Source organism: Felis catus, chromosome E1, assembly GCF_018350175.1.
Source record: "Felis catus isolate Fca126 chromosome E1, F.catus_Fca126_mat1.0, whole genome shotgun sequence".
Classification (NCBI taxonomy): domain Eukaryota; kingdom Metazoa; phylum Chordata; class Mammalia; order Carnivora; family Felidae; genus Felis; species Felis catus.
Genome location: NC_058381.1, coordinates 5,688,618 through 5,711,587, shown reverse-complemented (window position 1 = coordinate 5,711,587; position 22,970 = coordinate 5,688,618). Strand labels below are relative to the sequence as shown.

The 22,970-nt window shown below is 50.4% G+C and overlaps 1 protein-coding gene across 2 annotated transcripts in view; it reads right to left on the bottom strand.

The window, feature by feature from the left end:
- Window positions 1-19,374, bottom strand: part of DNAH9 (dynein axonemal heavy chain 9) — a 334,028-nt gene extending 314,654 nt beyond the window's left edge. For both annotated transcript variants that reach the window (XM_023244531.2, XR_006589822.1), the window contains exons 1-5: window positions 18,951-19,374; window positions 10,142-10,338; window positions 8,009-8,167; window positions 6,846-6,976; window positions 1,552-1,763 (exon numbers count right to left, since the gene is read on the bottom strand). In XM_023244531.2, coding sequence (XP_023100299.2) covers window positions 1,552-1,763; window positions 6,846-6,976; window positions 8,009-8,167; window positions 10,142-10,338; window positions 18,951-19,343 — 1,092 coding nt within the window. In that variant the 5' untranslated portion in view covers window positions 19,344-19,374. The remainder of the gene's footprint in view (window positions 1-1,551; window positions 1,764-6,845; window positions 6,977-8,008; window positions 8,168-10,141; window positions 10,339-18,950) is intronic.
- Window positions 19,375-22,970: the final 3,596 nt, after the last annotated feature.

Below are 22,970 nucleotides of genomic sequence, written 5' to 3'. Positions count from 1 at the left end.
CGCAAACAGATGGTTGTCACGGAGCCTGCACGCGGTTTTTGTCCATGTCCCAACTCTGATCTCAATAACCGCCCGCCATACTTTGCAGAAGCATGCTGTAGGAAACCTCTGACCCCATCCTCAGTTCTACCAGTGGACTGGGGCCTGGGCTCAAGCCAAACCGTCCACGATTAGCTCAGGGACAGACGGGCGCGCAAAGGAGCCATGGCGAACTTCTGTTGGGCCAGCTTGGGCTGGGGAAGGTGCTCTTTCCTGGGGGATTCTCTCGTGACTAGTTGGCTTTCTACAGTAAAGTAATTCAAAAGCAAGAATTCTTTGAACCATAAGTATTCCCCTGTCTCCAAGAGCCTCGATCCTGTACAGCTGTGATGCGTAAGCTGTATGACAGCCGCCTTCGCCACCACAGGGCGTGTCAAAAATAACCACATCCTGGTGATGTTATGTTAGCCTTCCTGTCGGCCAGGGCTGGAGCCAGCCTTATCTTGGGCCTTTGAAGTACACAAACCAGTAAGTCATGCTAGTTGTTTTGTTGAGGCTGGTTTGGATTGGGCTTTCTTACACTTTCAACTGGAAAAGTCACAAAAATGCTGTGATGGAAGGGTGCTGACCTTGGAGCCAAACAACTGACTTCCGGTCCTGGACTGGGGGACTTTTGGCAACTCAGTTGACCTCCTCGAGCCTTAGCTCACATCTTTAAATATTAATAAGAAATTAATAAGGCTCTCCCTGCCCATCTCACAGGATCCATCCGAAAATGGCCAAGGTCTTGGATGTCACAGCACTGGTAGGCTGCAACGTTCTCCGTAGATGTTAGTTGTTACGAGTTACTCTTTATATATGTTCATTAGAGGTAAAAGAAGCCAACTTGGGAGACAGATCCCTGAAGCCTCATTAAGGCCCCTTGTTCTGTTGACACACAGACTCCTGAGGTATATGCTGTGCTGGCTGGTGTTCCAAGAGGCCCTGAGGAGGAGGAGTATGGACTATGTGGCCCAAGAAGCTGTTTCTCTGTAGCTCACAGGCCCTGAGTTCATAGCACGTGCAGGGCATGAGCATGTGGGATGTGGCCAGCCGGCCGCCCTTTGAGACAGGCCCTCTGCTTTTTCCCATTGCACAGTGGGGAACGTGAGGCACAGAGAAGATACGTCACTTGCCCAGGCACACACGGCTAACCAGTGGTGACTCAGAATTAGGCACAAGGACGCCCGGCTCTCGGGGCAGCATTCTTAAGTGTTGGGCTTCCCTGTTGACCCTGGGCACTGATCACTAAGGAGGTCAAGACTCACCACACCCACCCTGTGCCTGACCCCGGGACTTGGGCAGAGGGGAAAGGAAGACCGGTCCTCCCAAGGATTCTAGCACTACTGAGAACACCTTTGGGAGTTACTGGCGGTGACAGTAACACAATTTAAGTGTGAGACTCCTCCGGACTTGAATGATTTCCCTGCCCTGAAGGAAACGCGCCCTCTCCTCTTCCCCGTGACCCGGTGCAGCCAGCCCCTGGCGGGGGCAAAGGGGGGACGCGGGTTGTCAGGAGCCCCGACGGCTAACCTGCTGGATGAGGAGATTGCAGATTTCCTGGAGCAGCACCGTGAGCCGCCCTGGGGAGCGGTAGGACCCGCACGTGGCCCAGATCAGACACACCACGTGGAGCAGAGGCCGCAGCCGTGGTTTCACCTCCGGAAACTCCAGGCTCTCGAGGATCTCCAGGTGGCGGGAGAGTGGCATCAGGTGTGTCCGGATGTCCTGCGCCTCTGTCAGAGCTGGAAGGGATTGGAGATGGTCACCTTCCCCGCTTGGGGCTCACGCCTACCGAGTGGAGCCCTGGTGCCTGGGACGGAAGCTTCCGGGGAGCGGTGGCTGCCATTTCTGCTTAAACTAGGAGGAGAGCAGAGGAAGCTGGTCCCCGAGAACTTTCTAGCTCTTTTTTTTTTAATTTTTATTTTTTAATTTATTTTGAGAGAGGGAGAGAGCACAAGTGGGGGAGGGGCAGAGAGATGGCGGGGTGGGGGGGGTGGCGGGGAGACAAAGACAGAGAATCCCAAGCAGGCTCCGTGCTGTCAGCGCAGAGCCCGACGCGGGGCTCGATCTCACGAACCATAAGATCATGACCTGAGCCGAAATCAAGAGTCGGATCCTTAACTGACTTGAGCCGCCCAGGCGTCCCAAACTTTCCAGCTCTTTTGAGGAAACACTGAGACCTGGAGAGCTCTGGACAGCTGAAATAATGGTCTGAGGAGTCTCTCTTACAAAAGTCCCGTATCTGGACACCTCCCTGGCTCTGCTGGCCCCAGTCCGGTGCCCTGTGTGGAGAAGATACTTTGCTGCTGGCCAACGCCATACAAAGTAGATGATCGGAAGGACAAGTTTTAGAGTCAGAAAGATCTGCCTCCAAATGCCGACCCAGACGCTTCCCTGATGTGTGACCTTGGGCACGGCGAGTCGCTCTAACCTCAGAAAGAGGAGGAACAGGAGCTAATTTAAAGAATTCTTGCAAAGGTCTGTAGGCAGCACGAGGAGAGTGTCCCAGGAAAGGTCACGTCCCTGATAAACATTTTGCTAATCAAGTATCTCACTGAGCCCGTACCGAGGAGGAGGCAGGTGGGGAGAGAGAAATAGCACAGACTGATGATGGCGGGGTTCTACGGGATCTAAGCCGGGAAAATCTCCCCACCACTTCCTTTGACCACAGCCAAGGAAAGATAGGTGCCTTTCACTAGTCACCTTGTGGTGACAGAGAGAAGGGAAAGTAGGAAACCCAGTGGGTGGGGGACTAACTCTGCATATCACCACAGAGGCAGTGAAGAAGCCCACTGAGCAAAGTATCCCGGGAAGGGCCATTTATAAAGTTCTTTCCTGGGCAGATAATCAGGCGCTATGATGGGTGATCATGGCCTTTGTTATCTTACAGGCTCCCCACTCATTCATCCTAAAGGAAACCCAAAAGGTACCTATTTAGTGAAGGTTCCGTGTGCCAGGCACTGATCCATCCACTAGACGTATCCCATCTCATAGCAGACCCCGGGCGGGAGCTTCGTTACTCTCCCATCACGAGTGAAGAAATTAAGACCTGCCCACCATGCCTAGGGTCTTCTTCCCACGGATAAAGCGGAACAAAAGCAAGATCACCCCAGGTTTGTGGGGCTGAACCCTGGCTTGATGGCCGCAGGGCTCACCCCGCCAGGAGTTTGCAGTGCGTGTACATTTGCACTTTATATCTCCAACGGGAAGTCGTGTGTGCGTCGAATGGTCGAAAGTGAAATATCACAGTAAGTTGATGGGAGGGGTTGGTGAGAACATCAAAACCGCCGTGTGGGGGTGGGGGAGACGCACCTCCAGCAGCCATGCTAACGGGCACGTGCCCTAGAGTTCAGACACATGGGGAGGAAGGAGGCTGAGGACATTGGGCCAGAGAAGCTTTCTCTTTACGATACCTTCCCCCCAACCCCCAAAAAAGCAAACCCTTCTTTAATCACATAAATAGGCATTCCCCTGATTTTTTTTTTAATTTTTTTTTCAACATTTATTTATTTTTTGGGACAGAGAGAGACAGAGCATGAACGGGGGAGGGGCAGAGAGAGAGGGAGACACAGAATCAGAAACAGGCTCCAGGCTCCGAGCCATTAGCCCAGAGCCCGACGCGGGGCTCGAACTCACGGACCGCGAGATCGTGACCTGGCTGAAGTCGGATGCTTAACCGACTGCGCCACCCAGGCGCCCCGGCATTCCCCTGATTTTTAAGAGCACGGTATTTGAGGGTTGGCTTGTCCAGTCCAGGGCGTGGTCACAACTTAGCTCACAAGGCAGATAAAGAAAGAAATGAACAAAGGTGGGTGAAACATAAGCAGCTCAGTCGTGACAGGCTCTTCTGGGACCAAAGCCTTTATTACGTGTAGCACTTGCCAATTTCCATGGCGTAGATACTGCTGACATTCCCACCATGTCGGATTTCAAGCTACCAGCTCGACTTTTCTGAGTGTTAGGAGGGGGGATTGAAAAGAGTTGCAGACAGCAGGTTCTCAAGAACCTGATGGCCAGTCCACATTGGCTCCAGCCCACCTCTGGCCACTGACCTGCACACATTGCCACCAACAAAGAGCCGGACTGGTGACCAGGCTGTACTATGCCAATCCTGCCCCTGGTGGCCAGAGACTAGAATGCTCCTGCAGGGACCTGTTGGCTTCCTTTCTTCCCAAGGTTTCCTTCCACTGCTGACAATCTTGTTCCACACTGTTTCCTCCACCCCTTTAACTCCCCTCTCTACTTTGCATCGTTTTCCAATTTGTGCCCACTGATCCAGGAATGTTTCTTCTCCTCTCCTTCTCTTCAGTCCATCAGTGAGCCCAAGAACTACCCTGCTCATGACTAAGATGATTAACATTCATAGTGGGTCTCTTTAGGTTCAAGAAAGACAGATGCTCTTTGGGGCGCCTGGGTGGCTCAGTCAGTTAAGCGTCCGACTTCAGCTCCGGTCGTGATCTCGCGGTCTGTGAGTTCGAGCCCCGTGTCGGGCTCTGTGCTGACAGCTCAGAGCCTGGAGCCTGCTTCACATTCTGTGTCTCCCTCTCTCTCTCTGCCCCTCTCCCACTCGCTCTGTCTCTCTCTCAAAAATAAATAAAAACATCTTAAAAATTAAAAAAAAAGAAAGATGCTCTGAAATTAAATCGGAAATGGGAAAACTAACTGCCAGCCTCCAAAATCTTTTAAAAAAATTTTTTAAAGATTTTATTTTTAAGTAACCTCTACACCCAATGTGAGGCTGGAGCTCACGACCCCCAGATCTAGACTCACGCGCTCTACCGACGGGGCCAGCCAGGCGCCCCTCTAAAATCTTTTTATTCTCAGAAGACCCCATCACAATTTCTGACCAAGTCTTTGCCTAACTCCTATAATCAAAATTCCTCTTCTTGCATCGTCAGAATTGAGTTACCTATGTTTCAAGGATTTCTAATTTTGCTGTCGTGTTTATCCGTGATCATGATGATGGTATTGTTTTTTTCTCCCTTCTTCTCATTGCCAGCATTTACTCGACTGCAGAGAGCTTTCTGAAGCCCACCCGGGAAACCAAACCTTTTATAACTATTAATCAAGCAGAATGATTATAGTCTATTAATCTATTAATGTGCAAAATATATTTGGGGCTCTAAATAACGGACTCGTAAATACACTTTTAGCGCGTGTCATTTTATTTCAGGGCCCCGAACGTCAGTCATTTGCAGGTCTCCTTTACGGTAGCTGTCGTGCCTGCATACAACCTGTAATATTCCTTACTGAGTGCTTTTCTCAAAGTTGATGCACATTTTAACCTGAAGAAAACATTAGATGAAAACTTCGAATCACTACCACAAACAGAACACCGGCATCACTTGCCAAAAGCAGTTGCCCTTTCACACTCTTAAAAAAATTTTTTTTTCATGTTTTTATTTATTTTTGAAAGAGAGAGAGAGAGACAGAGCATGAGCAAGGGAGGAACAGAGAGAGAGGGAGACACAGAACCCGAAGCAGGATCCAGGCTCCAAGATGTCAGCGCAGAGCCCGACGCGGGGCTCGAACTCATGGACCGTGAGATCATGACCTGAGCCGAAGTCGGATGCTTCACCGACGGAGCCACCCAGCGGCCCCAACCGTTTAACACGCTTTCAAACATACCTGTCCATTCGTCTCCCACAATCACAGTGGTGGTGGCACGCATCCACTTTTGGGGACACCTGTCCCATCTGAACTACAGTAGAAACTGGGAACAATGGCTGGTTCCTCTGGGACACAAAACCTCTCTGCGAAGCAATAATCGGGGGCCCCCAAGAGGGATCTTGTTCCAAGCCAGCTTTATGTGTTGGCAGAGCGATGTCTGTGATAATATTTTAGGGCCCAAAAGGACCTCAAAGACTAGTCACTTACGGCCACTCTCCTCTGTTAGTTAGCACATATCGGAACCCCCACCACTGGGACCTTTATTCCTTGAGCTGAGTGGTTTCCAGACCCCACGCCGTGGGGCTGAGATGGTGGGGCAGGGGTAGACCAGTGGGGTCTGGACACAGGACGCTCCCCTCTTTAACAGAGCAAATGTAGCTTGGTGAGTTTTACATTGTGGACTTCCGTAGATTGTATTTGAAGAAAGAGTTCCGATCGAGGAAAAAAAACGTTTGAAAAACCACCACTTGAATTAAGCTTGAATCACATGAAATTACGGACGCCTTCAAAAGCACATTCTGACCTACCATGCTGAAGAGCTAGCGGGAGGAGGTTTGATAGGAGGGAGGAAAGAAGCAAAGGGTACAGACGGCGGGAGAGGGAGCCCCGAGAAAAATTTACCTACTTCTAATCATAGACTTTGCTCACTTTGCAATTTTGACAGGGGCCGATCTTGTCTGGGGCTCCGATGGCCAGTCCCATCTGACATCAGGAACAGAAAAAAGCAGAACGGAGCTCAAAAAGGAACAGAGACTTCTTCCAAGGAGCTAGGGGCGGAGGGACTTGGAATCCAGAGGTGAGAGGTCACAACATGCACGTGCACAGTACAACATGGTCAGCAGAGCACTTCCACTTGTGTCATCCCCCAGCGGCCCAGGGAAGCCTACGCGGGGAGTGCGGGGGCCACAACCGCGCTCCGCACTAAAGCTCAGAGAGGTTAGGTGACTTTGCCGGGGTCACAGAGCCCTGGCAACGCAAACAGACCACAAGGTGTCTGCTTTCCTGCTTCTAGATTTGGCACTCTCATCACCAAGCTAGACCGTGTCGGGTGGGAGGGTTTCAGAGACCGGAAAATCGCAGAGGGAGAAGATAATTCAGCACTAAACGAGAAATGCGACGCCAGCGTGTTGACGAAAATACCCGCGTGTCCTCACCTGCTACGACATCTCTGCACATGGCTTGGAAAGCTGGGAAGTAGCTGCTGTGGACTCTGTCCAGGAGCCTGGCCATGCCCCTCGCCTTTATCGCTCTCAGTTGGTTGTAAATGTGTTCCAGATCTTCAGCCCTACAACACCGTGGAGAGGGGTGAGTCCGGGCGGACATCGCGAAACGCAAGTCACACTGTGATGATCCCCCCCCCCCCCGCCCCGGACACAGAGGGGCCCTGCCTCCGGGTGCTTGCACAGAGGCCGGAGCCAGCCCCACAGAGCAGGGCATCTGTTCCTGGAACAGTGAGGGCAAAAGCCTGGGTCGGGGACGCGGGTTCAAAGGGGCAGCTCCGGGAGGTAACGGCAGCGAACACTGCTGTGACCATCTGGCGGCTCATCTCGGCAGCTGGAGGTCATCAGCTCTTGCAGTAAGGTCTGGAAGGCGGGGTGGGGAGGGGGGTGTCGTCAGAACACAGCTGCCGGAGAAGGGCCCGTCAGCAGGTCAGAGGAACGGTCAGTGACGAGGCAAGAGGATGGGGCGTCTCAGCGCTGGGGCACACAGAGGGCCGGAGCCCTACCGGTACGCCTGGCCACGTGACAGGGACACTCTCGTTCAATGCGAGGACAGGGGCGTCTGTCTGTCTCCTTTTCAGTGAAGGAGCACTCAGCAGGGCAATAAACAGAAGCAGGGACACAGGAGAGCCTGAGGGGGAAGGAGTGGGAGCACCAGTCAGGTCTTTCCAGAATCCCGCAGGGGCTGGGACGCCCTGGAGGGTGGGATTTCCAGCCCTCCCGATGACTGACTGGGCCCTAGGAAGGGCTGTTTTGCAGGCAGCCAACGGCCAGAACCCCAGATCTTTACAAGAAGTGTGCTTCGACTGTCCACGGAGGAGGGGCTAGAGGAGTAGAAGACAAAACGTGACAGAGAGTTCGTTACTTTTATATTTGGTTGAAAGCACCTTTGAAGAAGTGTCAGCAGGTAGACAGATCATAGCTCAAGAAAGGAAAGACAGCTAAGCATTTTCCGGCACTTGGGACACCTGTGTTGACCCAACCAGTGGTGAAAAGTCCCGGGGGTGGGACCAGACTCAGTGGCTGCCCCTTCCCCCCCCAGGCCACCATCATCCCCGGTCAGACATCTATGCCCCGGGATTCGAGCGTGCGCCTACCTGCTCTTCCAGAACTCCAACTCCACCCTAGGGGTGGGGTTCTCCCCTTGTAGGAGGGGCTGGGAAGACTCTCTCTTGAGCACCCCCTGGACCCGGCGGCTCCACTGGATTACAGCAGACTCAACGGCATAGATGACTGACTTCTCTGTGCAATCCAAGCTGTGGAAGACACAACAAATCTCCCGGGTCTACTGGAAGTAACTCCAGGCGTCCCCAAAACAGAATTCCAAGTCTTTCAAAGATAGGTGGGAAATTCCACTGAATCCAGGCATTGTTCACTTCCGTTGGATGATAGACTCGGATCCGCAGTCAATAAAAAGTACAGACAAAACGCTTATGTGTGCATGCGTACACAGTTATTCAAGGTTGGGGGCTTCCCCGACATCCTGAAGACGGGTTTGAGAACTCTGAATCCCACCGAGCCTTTCTGTCCGCGCAGGAATACACTGGACAGAAGCTATTCGGGTGAATGTCCACCCCTTGCCTGAGCACCCCCAATGTCAGCAAGCTCCCTACTTGACAAAGCAGTGCGATCCTCGGTAGGCCAGCCCGTCCTGGGAGAGAGTCGGTCTCTACACTGAACCCAGAACCGCATCTACCTCTCTGCCAATTTCCACAGTTGGTCTTGGCTCTGACTTCTGCAGCAAGAGGAGGTAGGCTCCGTCCTCCTCCACGAGGTAGGGAATCAGCCATCTGAAGGCCACGGGCAATTTCATTCTGGGCCCCCATTCCCCCTCCTACACCTTTTCGAAAATCCTTCAGTGAGGAAAGCTAGAGGTGTTTCGGAAGAGATGTAAATGTCCAGAACACATTTTGGTGGCCTTTCGACAAAGCTTTCATAGACAGCTGTTCATGCCAAGAACCCAGGACACAAGCGACACAGAAAGAGAACCTATCGCCTGGGTGTTTCACGCCAGAAACCCACCTTCGCTTATTTTAATTAAATTCATATTTGCTGAGCAACGATATGTCGCAAGTGATTACAACAGAAGGTATTGAAAGGAAAAGATACTCACCTCCCTGAAATGTGATCCAGCCTTTCGGGAAATTATCAAATTTGAACAAAGCGAGACAAACCCAGCAATGATTATACACACACACACACACACACACACACACACAGACACATACACTGAATGTTATTATGTTAACATATAAAAAGGAACAGGGAAAGCGTCATTTGAGTTTATTTATTTCAAAAATTGAATATTTTTATTAAGCCACATTAGGTTTTCTAGTTAACTGGGAAATTGCTTCCGATCATATATGTAGCAAATTACTTCCCAATAGCAAAAACTCATTATAAAGGACATTGGCATTGCACGCGACACTTAGTGTCCAGATCAAATCACGGGCCCTTGAATGTACAACTGTTGACCAGTAAGACATTTGCAAACTGCTGGCAATATGGCAGACAGCACTCACACCGGAAGGTGGCCTGTTCCCAGAAACACATAGAAGTGCTGGATAGAAGATAAAAAATGTATCATTTAGAAACCCAGGCTGGCTGAAAAGAAAAAGGAAAAAGACAATCCCCATGGGACAGAAAGAAAGCCATCCCCCCTCCAAGGGGAAGAGGCTGGGGGTTTTCTGCCCACCCAGACGCAGAGAGGCGTAGACTTCAAACAAAGCCAGATTTGTGTCCGTTTGGGGGGAAAAAAAATAATCCCGGAGATCTGACAAAAGTCTCCAGCTGCCAGGGGGAGGAGGGTGTGGAACAGTAACAAGAGCCACAGAGGCTGGTTCTGTGACATTACGTGCCGCGTAAATGCGCGCGGCTGTTGCCCAGACCGGACCTGGGTCTTTGCCAAGGATGAGACGCTGTCCTGATGAGCAAAATACTGCAAATCAGTGTGGCTGCTCCCGGCCCTGAACTAATTCTGAGCGGGGGAGAAAAGGGCCATGCTGCTGTGACGGCCTTCAGGGACTTCGGGCACAGGGAGTGAGAGGCACGGGCGGCAATCCGCGGAAAACACGCAGTCCGCGGATGTTGGCAAACGGCAGACGGTGGGCTTGCGTGCAGAACCAGGAGGTGTGCGGAGCCGGGAACAGAGAAGTCGTGAAGAAAACACTCAGATAAACCGGCATCTCCCCTATCTCGGAGGCCCCTACGGCCAGGCGGGCGGTACTTACGCACTGTCGCTGTCAGAATCCACAAACCCCACTTCGTCTGCGCCTGCCGGAAGAGGCAGCGCAGTCTTCCCCTTGACCTGCTCCAGGATAACCAGGAGGTCGCCCTGCAGGCCGTGGGCGTGCCGCTGGACATGTTGACATACCACGTGGGGCCAGCCTCGGTGATTCTTCTCATTGGCCAGGACGGGGAGGACCACCTGGAACGGAAGCATGCGGGAAGGGAAGGCGGGAATTTTTCTGACGTCTTCAGGAAAGACTATCTTAGAATGGCCCAGAAGGCCACCCGCAACCTTTTGCAGGCCCCTGTGCTATTAAGAGCCAACAGTGGGTATTGCCTTGACATCTGGTAAAACTGGGAGGGTCTCGAAGAGCCCACCTGCAGGTGAGTCCCCTTGGCCAGACAGCCGTCTTCGTCAAGGGGATGGGCGCGGTTGCCGCTTAATTCTGAGTAGCGGGCTTCGACCCCCTGCCAGCCAGTAGACTTCCTCAAACAAGCCAGTCCTATCCTCCCACCGGGGCTGGTGGGCACCCCACCATCTAGATCCCCCCACTCCAAGCTTGCCTCCCATAGCCCCATGGTTGTTCATTGTGGTCCCAAGCCCAACTCCCGAGGGACACAGTATCCTCTCCCACTTCCTCCTCTGGGCTGTGAGTCTAGGTAACTGAGGAGCCGCCATCAGGATCATCTGTCCAATGTCGTGTGCTTGGCCATCCCCAGAACTCTTGGGCAGGAGCCCCTCCGTCATGAGCAGGGTGAACAGGAGGCGATTGAAAATGTCAAAATATAGGACGAATGCGGGTAAGGCAGCCCATCTGTCTACAGGTGTTATGACCAGGGCGTGTTAAAAAAGCAAGCCAAGTTGAGGATCTTAAATCTACCTGTAGGGTGAACATTAGTTGGTTTGGGCCACCCAGTAGGGTTCCTCTTTTTTTGGTACTCATTTCTAGGTCCAGAGGCAGGATGTGAACAAATGTGAGCCAATGAGAGTCAGGCCAAAGTCTCGCATCTGAACTTTTTGACGAAGAGAGTTTTCTCTTTTCTAGGAGTCCAGAACGATTGTGGCCACCTTGCCAACATATGGAACCTTGGAATAAGGCCAATATGGGGGCGCCTGGGTGACTCGGTTGAGCGTCTGACTTCGGCTCAGGTCACGATCTCACAGTCTGTGAGTTTGAGCCCCATATCAGGCTCTGTGCTGACAGCTCAGAGCCTTCAGCCTGCTTCAAATTCTGTCTCTCTGTCTCTCTCTGCCCCTCCCCTGCTTGTGCTCTGTCTCTAAAATAAATAAACATTAAAAAATTAAAAAAAAAAGAATAGGGTCAATATGGGGAAAAGACAGTTTATAGATGGAGGAAAGCCCATGTCCTCTGACATCATTAGAGCTCCTGAATCAAGCCGCTCCAGAATTTTCTTAGCTACTTCACATGGAGGTTTTGATCACTAGCAACTTAAAAAAGTTGTAGTTGATGGCACCTACTAGGAACATCTCACAGCTGAAGGATGACCAGAGTCCATGTGGCTATGAAATGGGACACCTAGACCTGGCGGGTGAAATCGAAGAGGGTGAGCCTTGCCTGGTCTGTCTGGAAACAATCACTGAACTGAGAATTTATAACAGCAGGTGGACAGGGAGTGCCGACAGAGAAGATGTTACAAATCAAGTCCCACTCATTCATGTTGAGAAAGGACGCTCTGGGGGGCGGGGAGGGGCGCCTGGGTGGCTCAGTTGGGTGAGGATCCAATTTCAGCTCAGGTCATGGCCTCACAGTTTGTGAGTCTGTACCCTGCATGGGGCTCTCTGCTATCCCTGCAGAACCCGCTTCAGATCCTCTGTCCCCCTCTCTCTCTGCCCCTCCCCCACTCGCACACACTCTCTCCCCAAAATAAACAGACATTTATTAGAAAGAAAGAAAGAAAGAAAGAAAGAAAGAAAGAAAGAAAGAAAGAAAGAAAGAAAGAAAAGAAAGGACCCTTTTGGATCCTGGGCAGAAGGCCCAAGAGGAAAGAGAATGAAGAGTAATATTCTTAGGATCTCAGAGGCAGGGACTGTATCTCATCTGGTCTTTTTATACCCAGAGTCCTCCATAAGGCCTGGCAGAGAAGAAGCACTCCATAGAGGTTCACAGAATAATTGAACGTACGCGGTCTGAAGAAAACTGGTGAGTGAGCTTGCACCGGATTTTTGAGGGCTCTGAGTGAGAGAAAAATAATGAACGTGAACTTTCTATGAAACGAAAAGCTACTCCTTCATTTATTCAATAAATATTTATTAACCATCTATATGCTAATCGTGTTCTAGGTGCTGGGAAGGTATGTCAATGAAACAGACAAGAATTCCTGATCTCATGAAGTTCAGGGGAGAGACAGTCCATCAACGGAATGTTCTGCAAGAAAGGATAATAACAAAGCAGGGGAGGACGATCAAGAGAGTTTACAGTGACAGATGGACTGATAGGTGCAGGCTTCGTTGAGAAGGTCACATTTAAACAAAAACTGGGGAGGACAGGGAGAGAGCTGTGCAGATCCTTGGGGGACGTCTATTATAGACAGAAGGTAGGTGGCTATGGCAGTTGGGGTTTCAGAGAAGCCAAGACTGGGGACAGCAATATCCGAATCAGGTGGTTTGTGAAACTCTGGGGTGGGGGGGGGTGTGAATGACTGCTCCCGAGAATCTGAGGACAGATAGAGAGGAGGGGGTGTCCAAGCAGTGAGCCCAAGGGCTCTCCAGTGTTAGGAAGCCGGCAGGTGCCATTGATGGAAAGGAGTGGCCATCGCGACGTCAGAAGACTGGTGTCCCGAAAGCCAAAGGCCGCTGACAGGTCCAACCAGAAGAGGACTGCTGAAGCATCCGGCGTCCTGGTAACGCCGCCGAGCTCTTCACTTTGTCTTCCATGCGACGTGGGGGTGACCGCGGGCTAAAACAGGAAGAAGACGGGGCCCAGCGAGAACAGACGCAAATCCCAGGCACTCTGCCGTCGAGGGGACCACAGAAACAAGGACGAGAGCTGCCAGGAGGAATGAGGATTCTGTCTGACGGGAGTTACCTGGTGGGGAAGGAAAAACCAAGAATGCAGGAGAGAGGGGAGAGTCGTCGGCGTGACCTCTTCAAGGAAACGAGAATGGAGGGGATTCGGAGCAAAGGTGGAGCTTTTAGTCTCGGGGTTGCCACCAGGGGACGGCACACGGTCCTTCTGTAGCAACAGGAGGGATGGCAGAGTAGGGTGACTTTAGATATTGGCAGATGGGACGGATAGAAGGACTGGTGGGAGTTTTATTCTAATACTCCCGTGTTCTAAAACCAAGTAAGAAGGTGAGGCTGATAGAAATTCTGGACATTTGAGGCAGAGGGTGGGTGGTGTTGGGCGGGGGGGGGGGGGGGGGGGGGGGGAGAAAGTGTGTGACAGGGATCCAGAAAAATCAAGAGAATAATTGGAAGCATGGGTGTCACCTGGGAGGCGTAGAAGGCCTGTTACAGGTTCGGGCTCACGGATTTAAAGTGGGGCCAGTGGGTTTTGTTGGATTCCATCAGGATTATGGTTTCACCAGAGGAGTAGGACAAAACGAGGCAGAGGCCAGTGAGTCCGGAGTTTACCCAAGGTCGTGATGATAATGGAGGAGAAAGCACGTGAGTCTGGAGAGGGACAGCGGGAAGGTGACAGGATGGAGGGATTGGCGGTCCCAGCAGGGTCGTGGGCCTGCGGTATGGGACGCTGTGTGGAGCGAGCTGGAAGACAGGAGTGGTGGTCGGAGAAAGAGGTCCCTGATGTGGGATCCTGAGGGCGTGGTTTGGAATGGGAGGTCTGGGAACAGCCACAGTAGAGAGGTAGGCAACATCGTTGGAGGAGGAAGTTTCAAGGACCCCGGAGGCCGGCTTATTGGAAGGATCCTTCCTGCATGTGATGAAGCAGCCAGGTGGAAAGGTAGGAGTGATGTTGGAAAGAGTCACAGTGAGCCGGGGGCAGGGCGGTCAGTACATGACGCAGCAGTGAGACGGGAGAGGGCGGGTTTTGTCTGATGGCGTAAGATCCAAGCGGAGGTTTTTCTACACGAGTCTAGAAGCAGCAAGGAGGAACGAAGGCTCAGAGATGGAGAGGCTGTGGGGACAGACACACAGCTGAGTCCTCCAGGGACAGCGGGGATGGGTTAGGGCCAGGTGACAAGGAAGGGTCAGAGGAGTGAGGATGCTTTTGAGTGGGGTATCGAGGGACAAGAATTCTTGTCCTGTAGGGCAAACCTACAACACAGCACACTATTCCGGGTGTCCTCATGTACTGTTTCTAAATTCCATGACCGTCCTGCACGATCGTTTGACCCTGGCTGCAGAGGTCACATGACACTGATGCATTGCCCAGAACCGGGATTCGAACCCAGGCCCATCAGATTCCATATCCCATGCTCCCTCCCCCAGACACAGAACTTCAAAATGGCACCCAAGTCTCGGACCTCGGGGAAAATAACCTGGCAGCAGTGAGTGAAGTGGCCAGGAGGAGGAAGAAACTAGCAGGAAACTCGTTACTAAATTCTGTCAATTCCAAGAAACATTGCTTGGATGCCTTTTTTAATTACTTTATTTAATCTATCTATCTATCTATCAATCTATTATCTATCTATCATGTATGTATTTTGAGAGAGAGAGAGAGTGCACACACATTCAAGCAGGAGAGAGGGGGGGCAGAGAGAGAGAGAGAGAGAGAGAGAGAGAGAGAGAGAGAGAGAGAGAGAGAATCCCAAGCAGGCTTCATGCCCAGTGCAGAGTCTGACACGAGGCTCGATCTCACGACCCAGGGATCACGACCTGAGCCAAAATCGAGAGTTGGACATTCAACCGACTGAGCCACCCAGGCGTACCTTGGATGCATTTTTTTTTAAACCCTGTACTAGTGTAACAAAATAATGTTAAAATGTATAGCTTCCTCCCTCGTTGGGAGGAATCATACCCCACACCCACCCCCTAACACAAGAGGGCTTCTCTCAGCCACAAGGGCTCCTTTGGCTTGAGTGAGCTGAGCGGGGTGTGGGAGGATGAGGGGAGTATGCCATCAGGGGTGGAGCTGGCCCACAGGGGGAGAGGAGAGGGGGCAGGAGCGCTGGGAGGGAAGGAGGGGCTTAGGGGACAGGAGGTGAGCTGGGGGCTGTAACCACCCTCGATCAGCAGGGCAAGTAAAAGAAGTAGATGAGGGAACAGTGGTTGAATGGCCTATGGATGGCTGTTAGCGGCTTTGAGAAATGCTAAGGCCTGAAGGTAATCTAAAAGTAAATGTTTTATTTGGATTTTAAAAACATATAATACATTTCCCTGGTGCAAAATCTGAAAGTGCAAAAGCTTCCCAGTGCGAAGCAAGCATTCTATCTACCCCTGCAGCTCAGTCACCTAGTTTCTCGGGCCTGTGGATTCCTCTGTTAGTGAATCTGTCCATCCTTCGTCCCTCTCTCCCTCCCTCCTTCCCTCTTTTCCTCCGTTCCCTCTTTCATTCCCTCCTTCTTTCCCTCTTTCCTTCCTTACTACCCTCCTTCCTTCCCTCCTTCTTTTCTTCCTTCCTCCCTCCCTCTCTCCCTTCCTCCTTCCCTCCTTCCTTCCATCCTTCCTTCCTTTCCTTCCCTCCCTCCTTCCTTCCCTTCCTCTTTCCCTCCTTCCTTCCTTTCCTTCCCTTCCTCCTTCCCTGCTTCCTTCCATCCTTCCTTCCTTCTTTCCTTCCTTCCTTTTTTCCCTTCCTTCCTTCCTTCCTTCCTTCCTTCCCTCCCTCCCTCCTTTTTTCCCTCCTTCCTCCCTCCCTCCCGCTTTCCCTCCTCCTTGTTTCCTTCCCCCTTCTTTCCTCCCTCCCTCTTTCTTCTTTTTAGCAGAAATGGTAGCATACTATACTATAATTCTGCACCTTAAAAAATTATCTTAAATCGCAGCACTCTTCACACTAGCCAAGAGGGGAAAGAACTTCCCTCCATGGGTGAATGGATACACAAAAGGCGACGTATACATAAAATGGGATAGTACTCAGCCTTAAAAAGGAAGACGGTTCTGACACCTGCTACAACCATGGATGAACCACGAGGACATTATGCTAAATGAAGTAAGCCAGTGACAAGAAGCTAAATGCTGCACGACTCCATTCATATGAGGTACCCAGAGTGGTCAAGGTCATGGGAACAGAAAGTAGAATGGGGTGGGGAGGGGAATGCCAGGGCCCACGGAAAGGTGGACCTGGGGGTTTGTTTAGAGTGTACCGGCTTTCAGTCATGCAGGATGGTGGGGGTTCCCGGGGATTTGCAGCACAACAGTGTGTGGGGAGTTCACAGGCGTCAGCCTGTACACTTGGAAATTATTGAGAGAGTGAATTTTATCTTGTGTGGTTTTTTTTTCCCCACAATAAATATAAATTACCTTAAGGACTGTTCCATAGCAATTATTCCTTTTATCTATTTATTTTCTCAAAGTTTATGTGTTTGTTTTGAGAGGGAGAGAGAAAGCACAAGCAAGGGAAGGGCAGAGAGAGAGAGGAGAGAGCGAGAATCCCAAGTCGGCTCTTCGCTGCTACCACAGAGCCCGACGTGGGGCTCAAACTCATGAACTGTGACATCATGACCTGAGCCCGAGTCCAACACTTAACCAACTGAGCCACCCAGGCGCCCTACCAACTCTTCCGTTTAATTATAGCTGGACCTTCCTTCATTTGCCCGGTCCCCTGTCGATAAACATTCAGTTTGTTTCCAATCTGGTTCAATGCACCAATGAAAATTCTGGAATGTTTGAGGGCTTGGATTATTTTACAATTATGTTTGCCCGCTGGATACATTTCCTCGGGCCTGATCCTGCTCTGAGATTGACCCGCTGCCCTCCACACGTACTAAGTGTAGCGCCACGTCTGAACCTTGGCTCAGTCTGCTCCCAATCCCTTGAAACTTACATTGACATCCATTTACCCTAACCTTCCTTCCTGTTCAGGAGCCAGTTCGACACCTGAGGCTAAGCGTGGCTCTCAGACCACATGCATACCCCTCTCCTCTGAACACAATGGCACTTCCTTCTGTCATCATCATTCACAAGGGGACTTGATCCAAGCTTAGATCTCTGTAGTGAGGGTGTTCAGACAATGCACAGCAGTAAAGCCATTCTGGTTGTTAAAAGACTGAAGTGCATCCTGATCTACTGAGAAACCTAGCTTCTCTGGGCTTCCCGAGGGTGACTCTGTCACCCATGCTCCTTCCCTGCCATAACCCCTTCCCAGAGCTTCCTGGTAAAACAACTAAAAGGCTAACATCTGGCCTAGCAGGGAGCCTCCAGGACCCGGCTCCAGCACTGGGGCCAACTCTAGTAAATTCTACCTCCACCCCAGGCATACGAGTTTTCAATACACTAAAACCTTGGTTTGCGAGCAGAGCATAATTCGTTCCAGAAACATGCTCGTAATCCAAAGCACGAGTATACCAAAGCAAATTTCCCCATAAGAAAGAGTGGGAACTCAGATGATTTGTTCCACAACCCAAAAATATTCATATAAAAATCGCAATACTGTAAATATAACGCAAAATAATAAAGAAAATACATAATACAAAGAAAAAGAAACAAATTCACCTGCACTTACCTTTGAACACCTTCATGGTTGGTGTGAAGGAGACAAGAGAGAGGAGGGTTATTGTGTAGGACGACATTCACTATCGCTAACAGAATCACGGCTATCTATTGGCTCGGTGGAATCTTTTTCTTTTTGTGCAACCGTAACAAGGAACCTATCCAATGACTTGCTATTGCCTCCTTTTGAGGATGTCGGGGAATTGTGACATTGCGTTGACAATCACCCACAATCCCACAGTGAGCGAAAGAGAGAACGAGAGAGAGAGAGAGAAGAACCTTTGGCTCTTTGTGATCATGTGACAACCCACGTCGCGTACTACTTATGTTGCAAGACACTGCTCGTTTATCAAGTTAAAATGTATTAGAAATGTTTGCTCGTCTTGCGGAACACTCGCAGAACAAGTTACTCGCGATCCAAGGTTTTACTGTATTTGAAATAGAGGATCAATTTCATGGGTAGGATTGTGTCTTCTGTTTTCCTGGCATTCCCTATGGCCTCTATCACACAAAACAGCCTCCCCAGACATACACACACAACTTACAGGGAAAATTACTCCCATTCCAGAAAGGTCTAAATGTCCCAAGAATCTCACCTTGGGCACCCTCTCTGAAATCTGCACCGTCCCCGCTTTGCCTGTGGCCTCACACAAGTACTCTATAATCCACGTCTCGGGACATCTTCCTCCCTGAGGTCAGGGCAGACCCCTCCCCCCTCCAAACACCTGTTGGCACCTCTTGGACATTTCTAAATGGATGCCCCAACTTCTTATCTTGGCACGTGGCTGACACTGGGTATTCACGGATGAGGTGAAATCGAAACCAAAACATCTCCCCCTTTAACTCCCCTCGTAGGTAAGCACTGTGTATATAGAGCCTTTCACTTCCGTTACCTCCCTGACCCCATAGAGATGACCCCTTGGTCACCACTGTTTGTCTTTCCCTGTGCCAGTTTACAGAGGGATTAAGAAATGGTCAGGACCCAGCAGGCCCTCCTGACCCCAGCCTCCCCTCGACGTTGGCTTGGTCCCAGACCGGGACTGGAGGAAATCGGAGCCCATTCAGCTTCTCACTCTGACCTGGCCCCTTCCCAGGTGGCCCCAGCTCGCCCCCAGGTCGCACGTGGGCTCTGGGCTTGGGGCCCCTCCCCTCTGGCCACGCCCCCTTCCCCGCCCTCCGGCTCCGCCTCCCCTCCCCTCCCCCTCCCAGTGGCTGCCGGCGCCCAGCAACCTGCCCACCCTCACCTGAGAGAACAGGGCGGCCAGATGCTCCAGAGGGGCGACGGGCACGTCCCCGCACAGCACGGCGCCGCGGAGGCTGCGGGGCCCCGGCGGCTCCGGCCCGGTGCGCAGGAAGAAAAGCCCCTTGGCGCGAGGCGGGCCGGCCTCGGGCCCCGCGTCCAGCCCGGGTCGCAGCGCCAGGCCCCCCGGCCCGGGCCGCACCACCAGCAGCGGCTGCGGGCTTCCCTCATCCTCGCGGCCCAGGAAGGCGTGCAGCAGCCGCTCCGCCTCGGCCGTGCCCGCGCAGCGCTCCCAGGCGCCGGCGGCCGGCCGCAGGCTCCGGGCCACGTAGGCCCCCAGGAGTCGCAGGCGCGGGTCGGCGCCGGGCTCCGGGTCCGCTTCCTCCGCTCCCGGCATCGCGCGCTCCTGCCGGCCCCAGCGGTTTCCCGGGCGACGCGGACGCGGCCGGGGCTCCCGCCTCCGCTACCCTCCTATTGGGCCGGAGACTGCTGACCACGCCCCCTTCCAGGCTAGAGAGGTAGGCGAGGGACGCGGAAGGCAAGGGGCGGGCTCGCGTCGCTGTTGCTAGGAAACCAGCCGCCGCTCCTGGTTAGTGCCTGCTCTCTCGGATTGCAGGTGCTCAGGGGTGACCGTCCAGAGCCCCGGTTTATTGACGGGGTGCGTGGAGGGGGAGGGCAGGGATACAAATGCTGTTAAGGGTCTTGCTGGCTAAGGTCAGATTAAATTCTTTAGAGGACTCCAGACACTGAAAATATGCTGGTTCTCCCGTCTACTCCCCAGATGTGTAATTCAAACTTGAAAAAACGATGTCAAATCCTAAAATAGATGTAAGCGAACTCAGTGAATTTTTTAAATTTCTTTTCCGTGATAACTTACATACTTTAGAACGGTGTTTATGTGGCCACTGAGCATTCGAAAGGTGCTGGTGCGACTGAGGAACTGAATTTTTAATTTAATTTCATATTAAACAATAATGAAATAATAATGAAATAATAATTTTAGATCAGCTTCAGAATTTCAATGTCAATTTATCTTTTAAAAAGATTTTTTTTTTAGAGTCCTGCTCTGTTCATGCCTTAAGTGTGTGCTTAATCTGACAAATGGGGACTCAAACTCTGAGATGGCCCCAATCAGTTCTTCTGAAATGCAGAAAGGCGCTTTTAAATATGCAGGATTATGTGGATCTTGTCTTCCAAAAGGGATACCGTAAAGCAGTTTTACTGACCTCAGAAATTAGCGTTTGTCACCTGCTGACTCCCTCTTCATTATGGAGATATAAATAGCTTGGCTCTTTGCATGCTTGTAAGGGGTGGAGGGACAAGGAAAGGGACAGCCTGGAAGCGTGAAGCCTGCAGGTCTGAAATGAGCCCCCCCCACCCCATCCCCCCACCCTACCACCCTGATTTTTGTCATCAACCAGAGACTGCACAATCTCTGGTAAAAAAGAATGTTCATAATGGCTTCAAAGAAACATTAACAGAATAAGCACTTATCAAAGGCAACTCAGCTAACAAGAACCCCTCAGGAAAAGTTGGTAGCTAAAAGATAAAATGATTGATTTCATAATAACTGGGGCACAGGAGGCGCTATGATGAAAAATGTTCACAATAGAAAATGAATCTTTGTGTGTGTAAAGAGTGTTTTATCATTGCCGGATTAAACAGTAGGCAGACCAACTGTGAGGAAAGGGACAAAGCAGGGGCCCTAAAATGATTTTAAGATGAATTTGGTGATTGACATTGCAAAAGAAAGCATCAGGGGAAAATGGAAGTGTTGGGGGCTTCTTACACATAGCATTGTTTTTTAGAGTTTTTATTTTGCACAGAGGAAGGCATGATTATTGTTTTAATGCTTAGGGCCTCCAAATGTGTAAATCCCGGTCATGTTTTATAGAGAGAGTGGCTTCAGGGCCATTAACTTCCTGTAAACCCTTCAAATAAAGTTGCTACCACCCCAGTCGTGGCCTATGTTGACCTCTATCCTCATTGTCCCTTTGCCCCAATATACATAAAAATAGAAACCCAGAAGCCTGTGAAGGTGATCTGAAGATATCTGACAGTAAAGTCTCCTGCACACTGTCAACCCAGGCTTTTTTCCTTTAAAAATACACCTTAATCTTCATTTTAGAAGGAGATCGGCTGGGGGTGGGTGGGGGTGGGACATTAAATGGGATTTATTAAACGCAACTGACATCAAGTTTATACTGTATAATTATAGTAAAGGGAAATAAAATAACAAACATGTTAGCAATCTGTTAGCGTGTAACGAATTACATGAAAAGTTAGCAGCTTCATAACATTATCTAACATAATTTATGCTGGCTCAGGAATTGGGGCAGCTTATCTGGGCAGTTCCGGCTCAGGATCTCTCATCATGTTTCAGACAAGATGTCTTCAGGGGCCACATCATCTAGAGGCTTGACTGGGTCTGGGGGAGCCGCTTCAAGATATCTTGCTCCCATGGCTGGTGAGTCAATGCTGGAGGCTTCGGTTTCTCAGCACGTGGAGCTCTCCACTGGGTGTTTGATAACACTATGGCTGTCTTCCCCTAGACCAAATGATTTAAGAGAGAGCAAGACAGAAGCCACAAAGTCTCTCACGACCTAGCCTTGGAAGCCACACACTGCCATTTCTGCAATAGCCCTGTTAGTTACAAAGATTCACCCCATTCACGGTGAAAGGGAAGTATTCCAGGATGTGAATACCTTGAGGCAAGACTCACTGGGTGTTACCTAAGAGGCTGGCTACTCCAAAAAGTGTTCAGAAAGATATTGAATTTGTGTAATTATTCAGAGGAAATGATTTCCATTTTTTATGTTGGAAACGTGACTTTGCTTCTCTGAGCATAATGTTTTTTATATCAGATTTTTTGCTTTGCACAACTCTTGTTCAATGCTTTTTAGTAATGATCTCTTTAAATTCTGGGCAGTCATCATGGGCAAGAAAATGTGTTCACACAAGCAAGTAATGCAAAATGTAAAGCCTTTAGACTCATTCAAAAGTGAAGAGTTGACATTATATTTCCAGGATCTGACAGTTCTTTTCTTCACTGACAAACATTATGTTGAAATTTCTCATGATGCTGCTAATGGATATTGAATCTGAATCAACCTTTTCCTATCAAATATTTAAAATAATGATAATGTCTTAATTCAAAGAGCATGCATGCGTTGTTACAATAGTTTCCTTCCAGCTGTCTTAGATGCCACTAAATAAAGACATTGGACGCAAATGGGGAGGTGCTTTGGGTACATGTGCCAAAGGAGAATCCAGGCTACCTGGGACTCCATCCAGGAGGCACGTGTGAGAATATTATTTGTTCGTAAGAGCATAATCATGGGAAATAGACTGAGTGTTTACCAATGACAGAATGAGTAGACAAATTGTAGTGTATGTCATTCATAAAATACTATCCGGCAGTGAACAGGAGGGGACAACACGGGCAAATCTCAAAAGTGTAGTGCTAAACAAAAAAGGGGAAGTTGCACATAAATGCATTTAGTATAATATTTATTACTAGTTTTAAGCCAAACCAAATCAACACTATTTTTGTAGACAGGCAGACATAGGAAGAAATCTAGAGAAAAGTCAGAGAACGATTATCACAAAATTCAGATTTTGATCACGTCTCAGAGGTGGAGGGGAAAAGAGGCATGGAACGGGGAGGGACACACAGGGGTCTTTCACATCCCTGGTAATGGTTTGTTTGTTTATTTGTTTATTCATATTTTAGAGACAGAGAGATGGGGGGGGGGCGGGGGAGAGGGGCAGAGGGAGAAAGAAAGAAAATCCCAAGCAGGTTCCATGCTCAGTGTGGAGCCCAACGCAGGGCTCAATTCCACAACCCTGGGATCACGACCTGGGTCAAAACCAAGAGTCCAACACTCAACCAACTGAGTCACACGGGTGCCCCTAGTAATGGTTTATTCTTAACCTTGCTTATGGGTGTTCATTTTACCACTCACTCTTCCCTACCCACACGTGTGTATTATATACTCTCTTGTGTACATATGAAATACTTCAC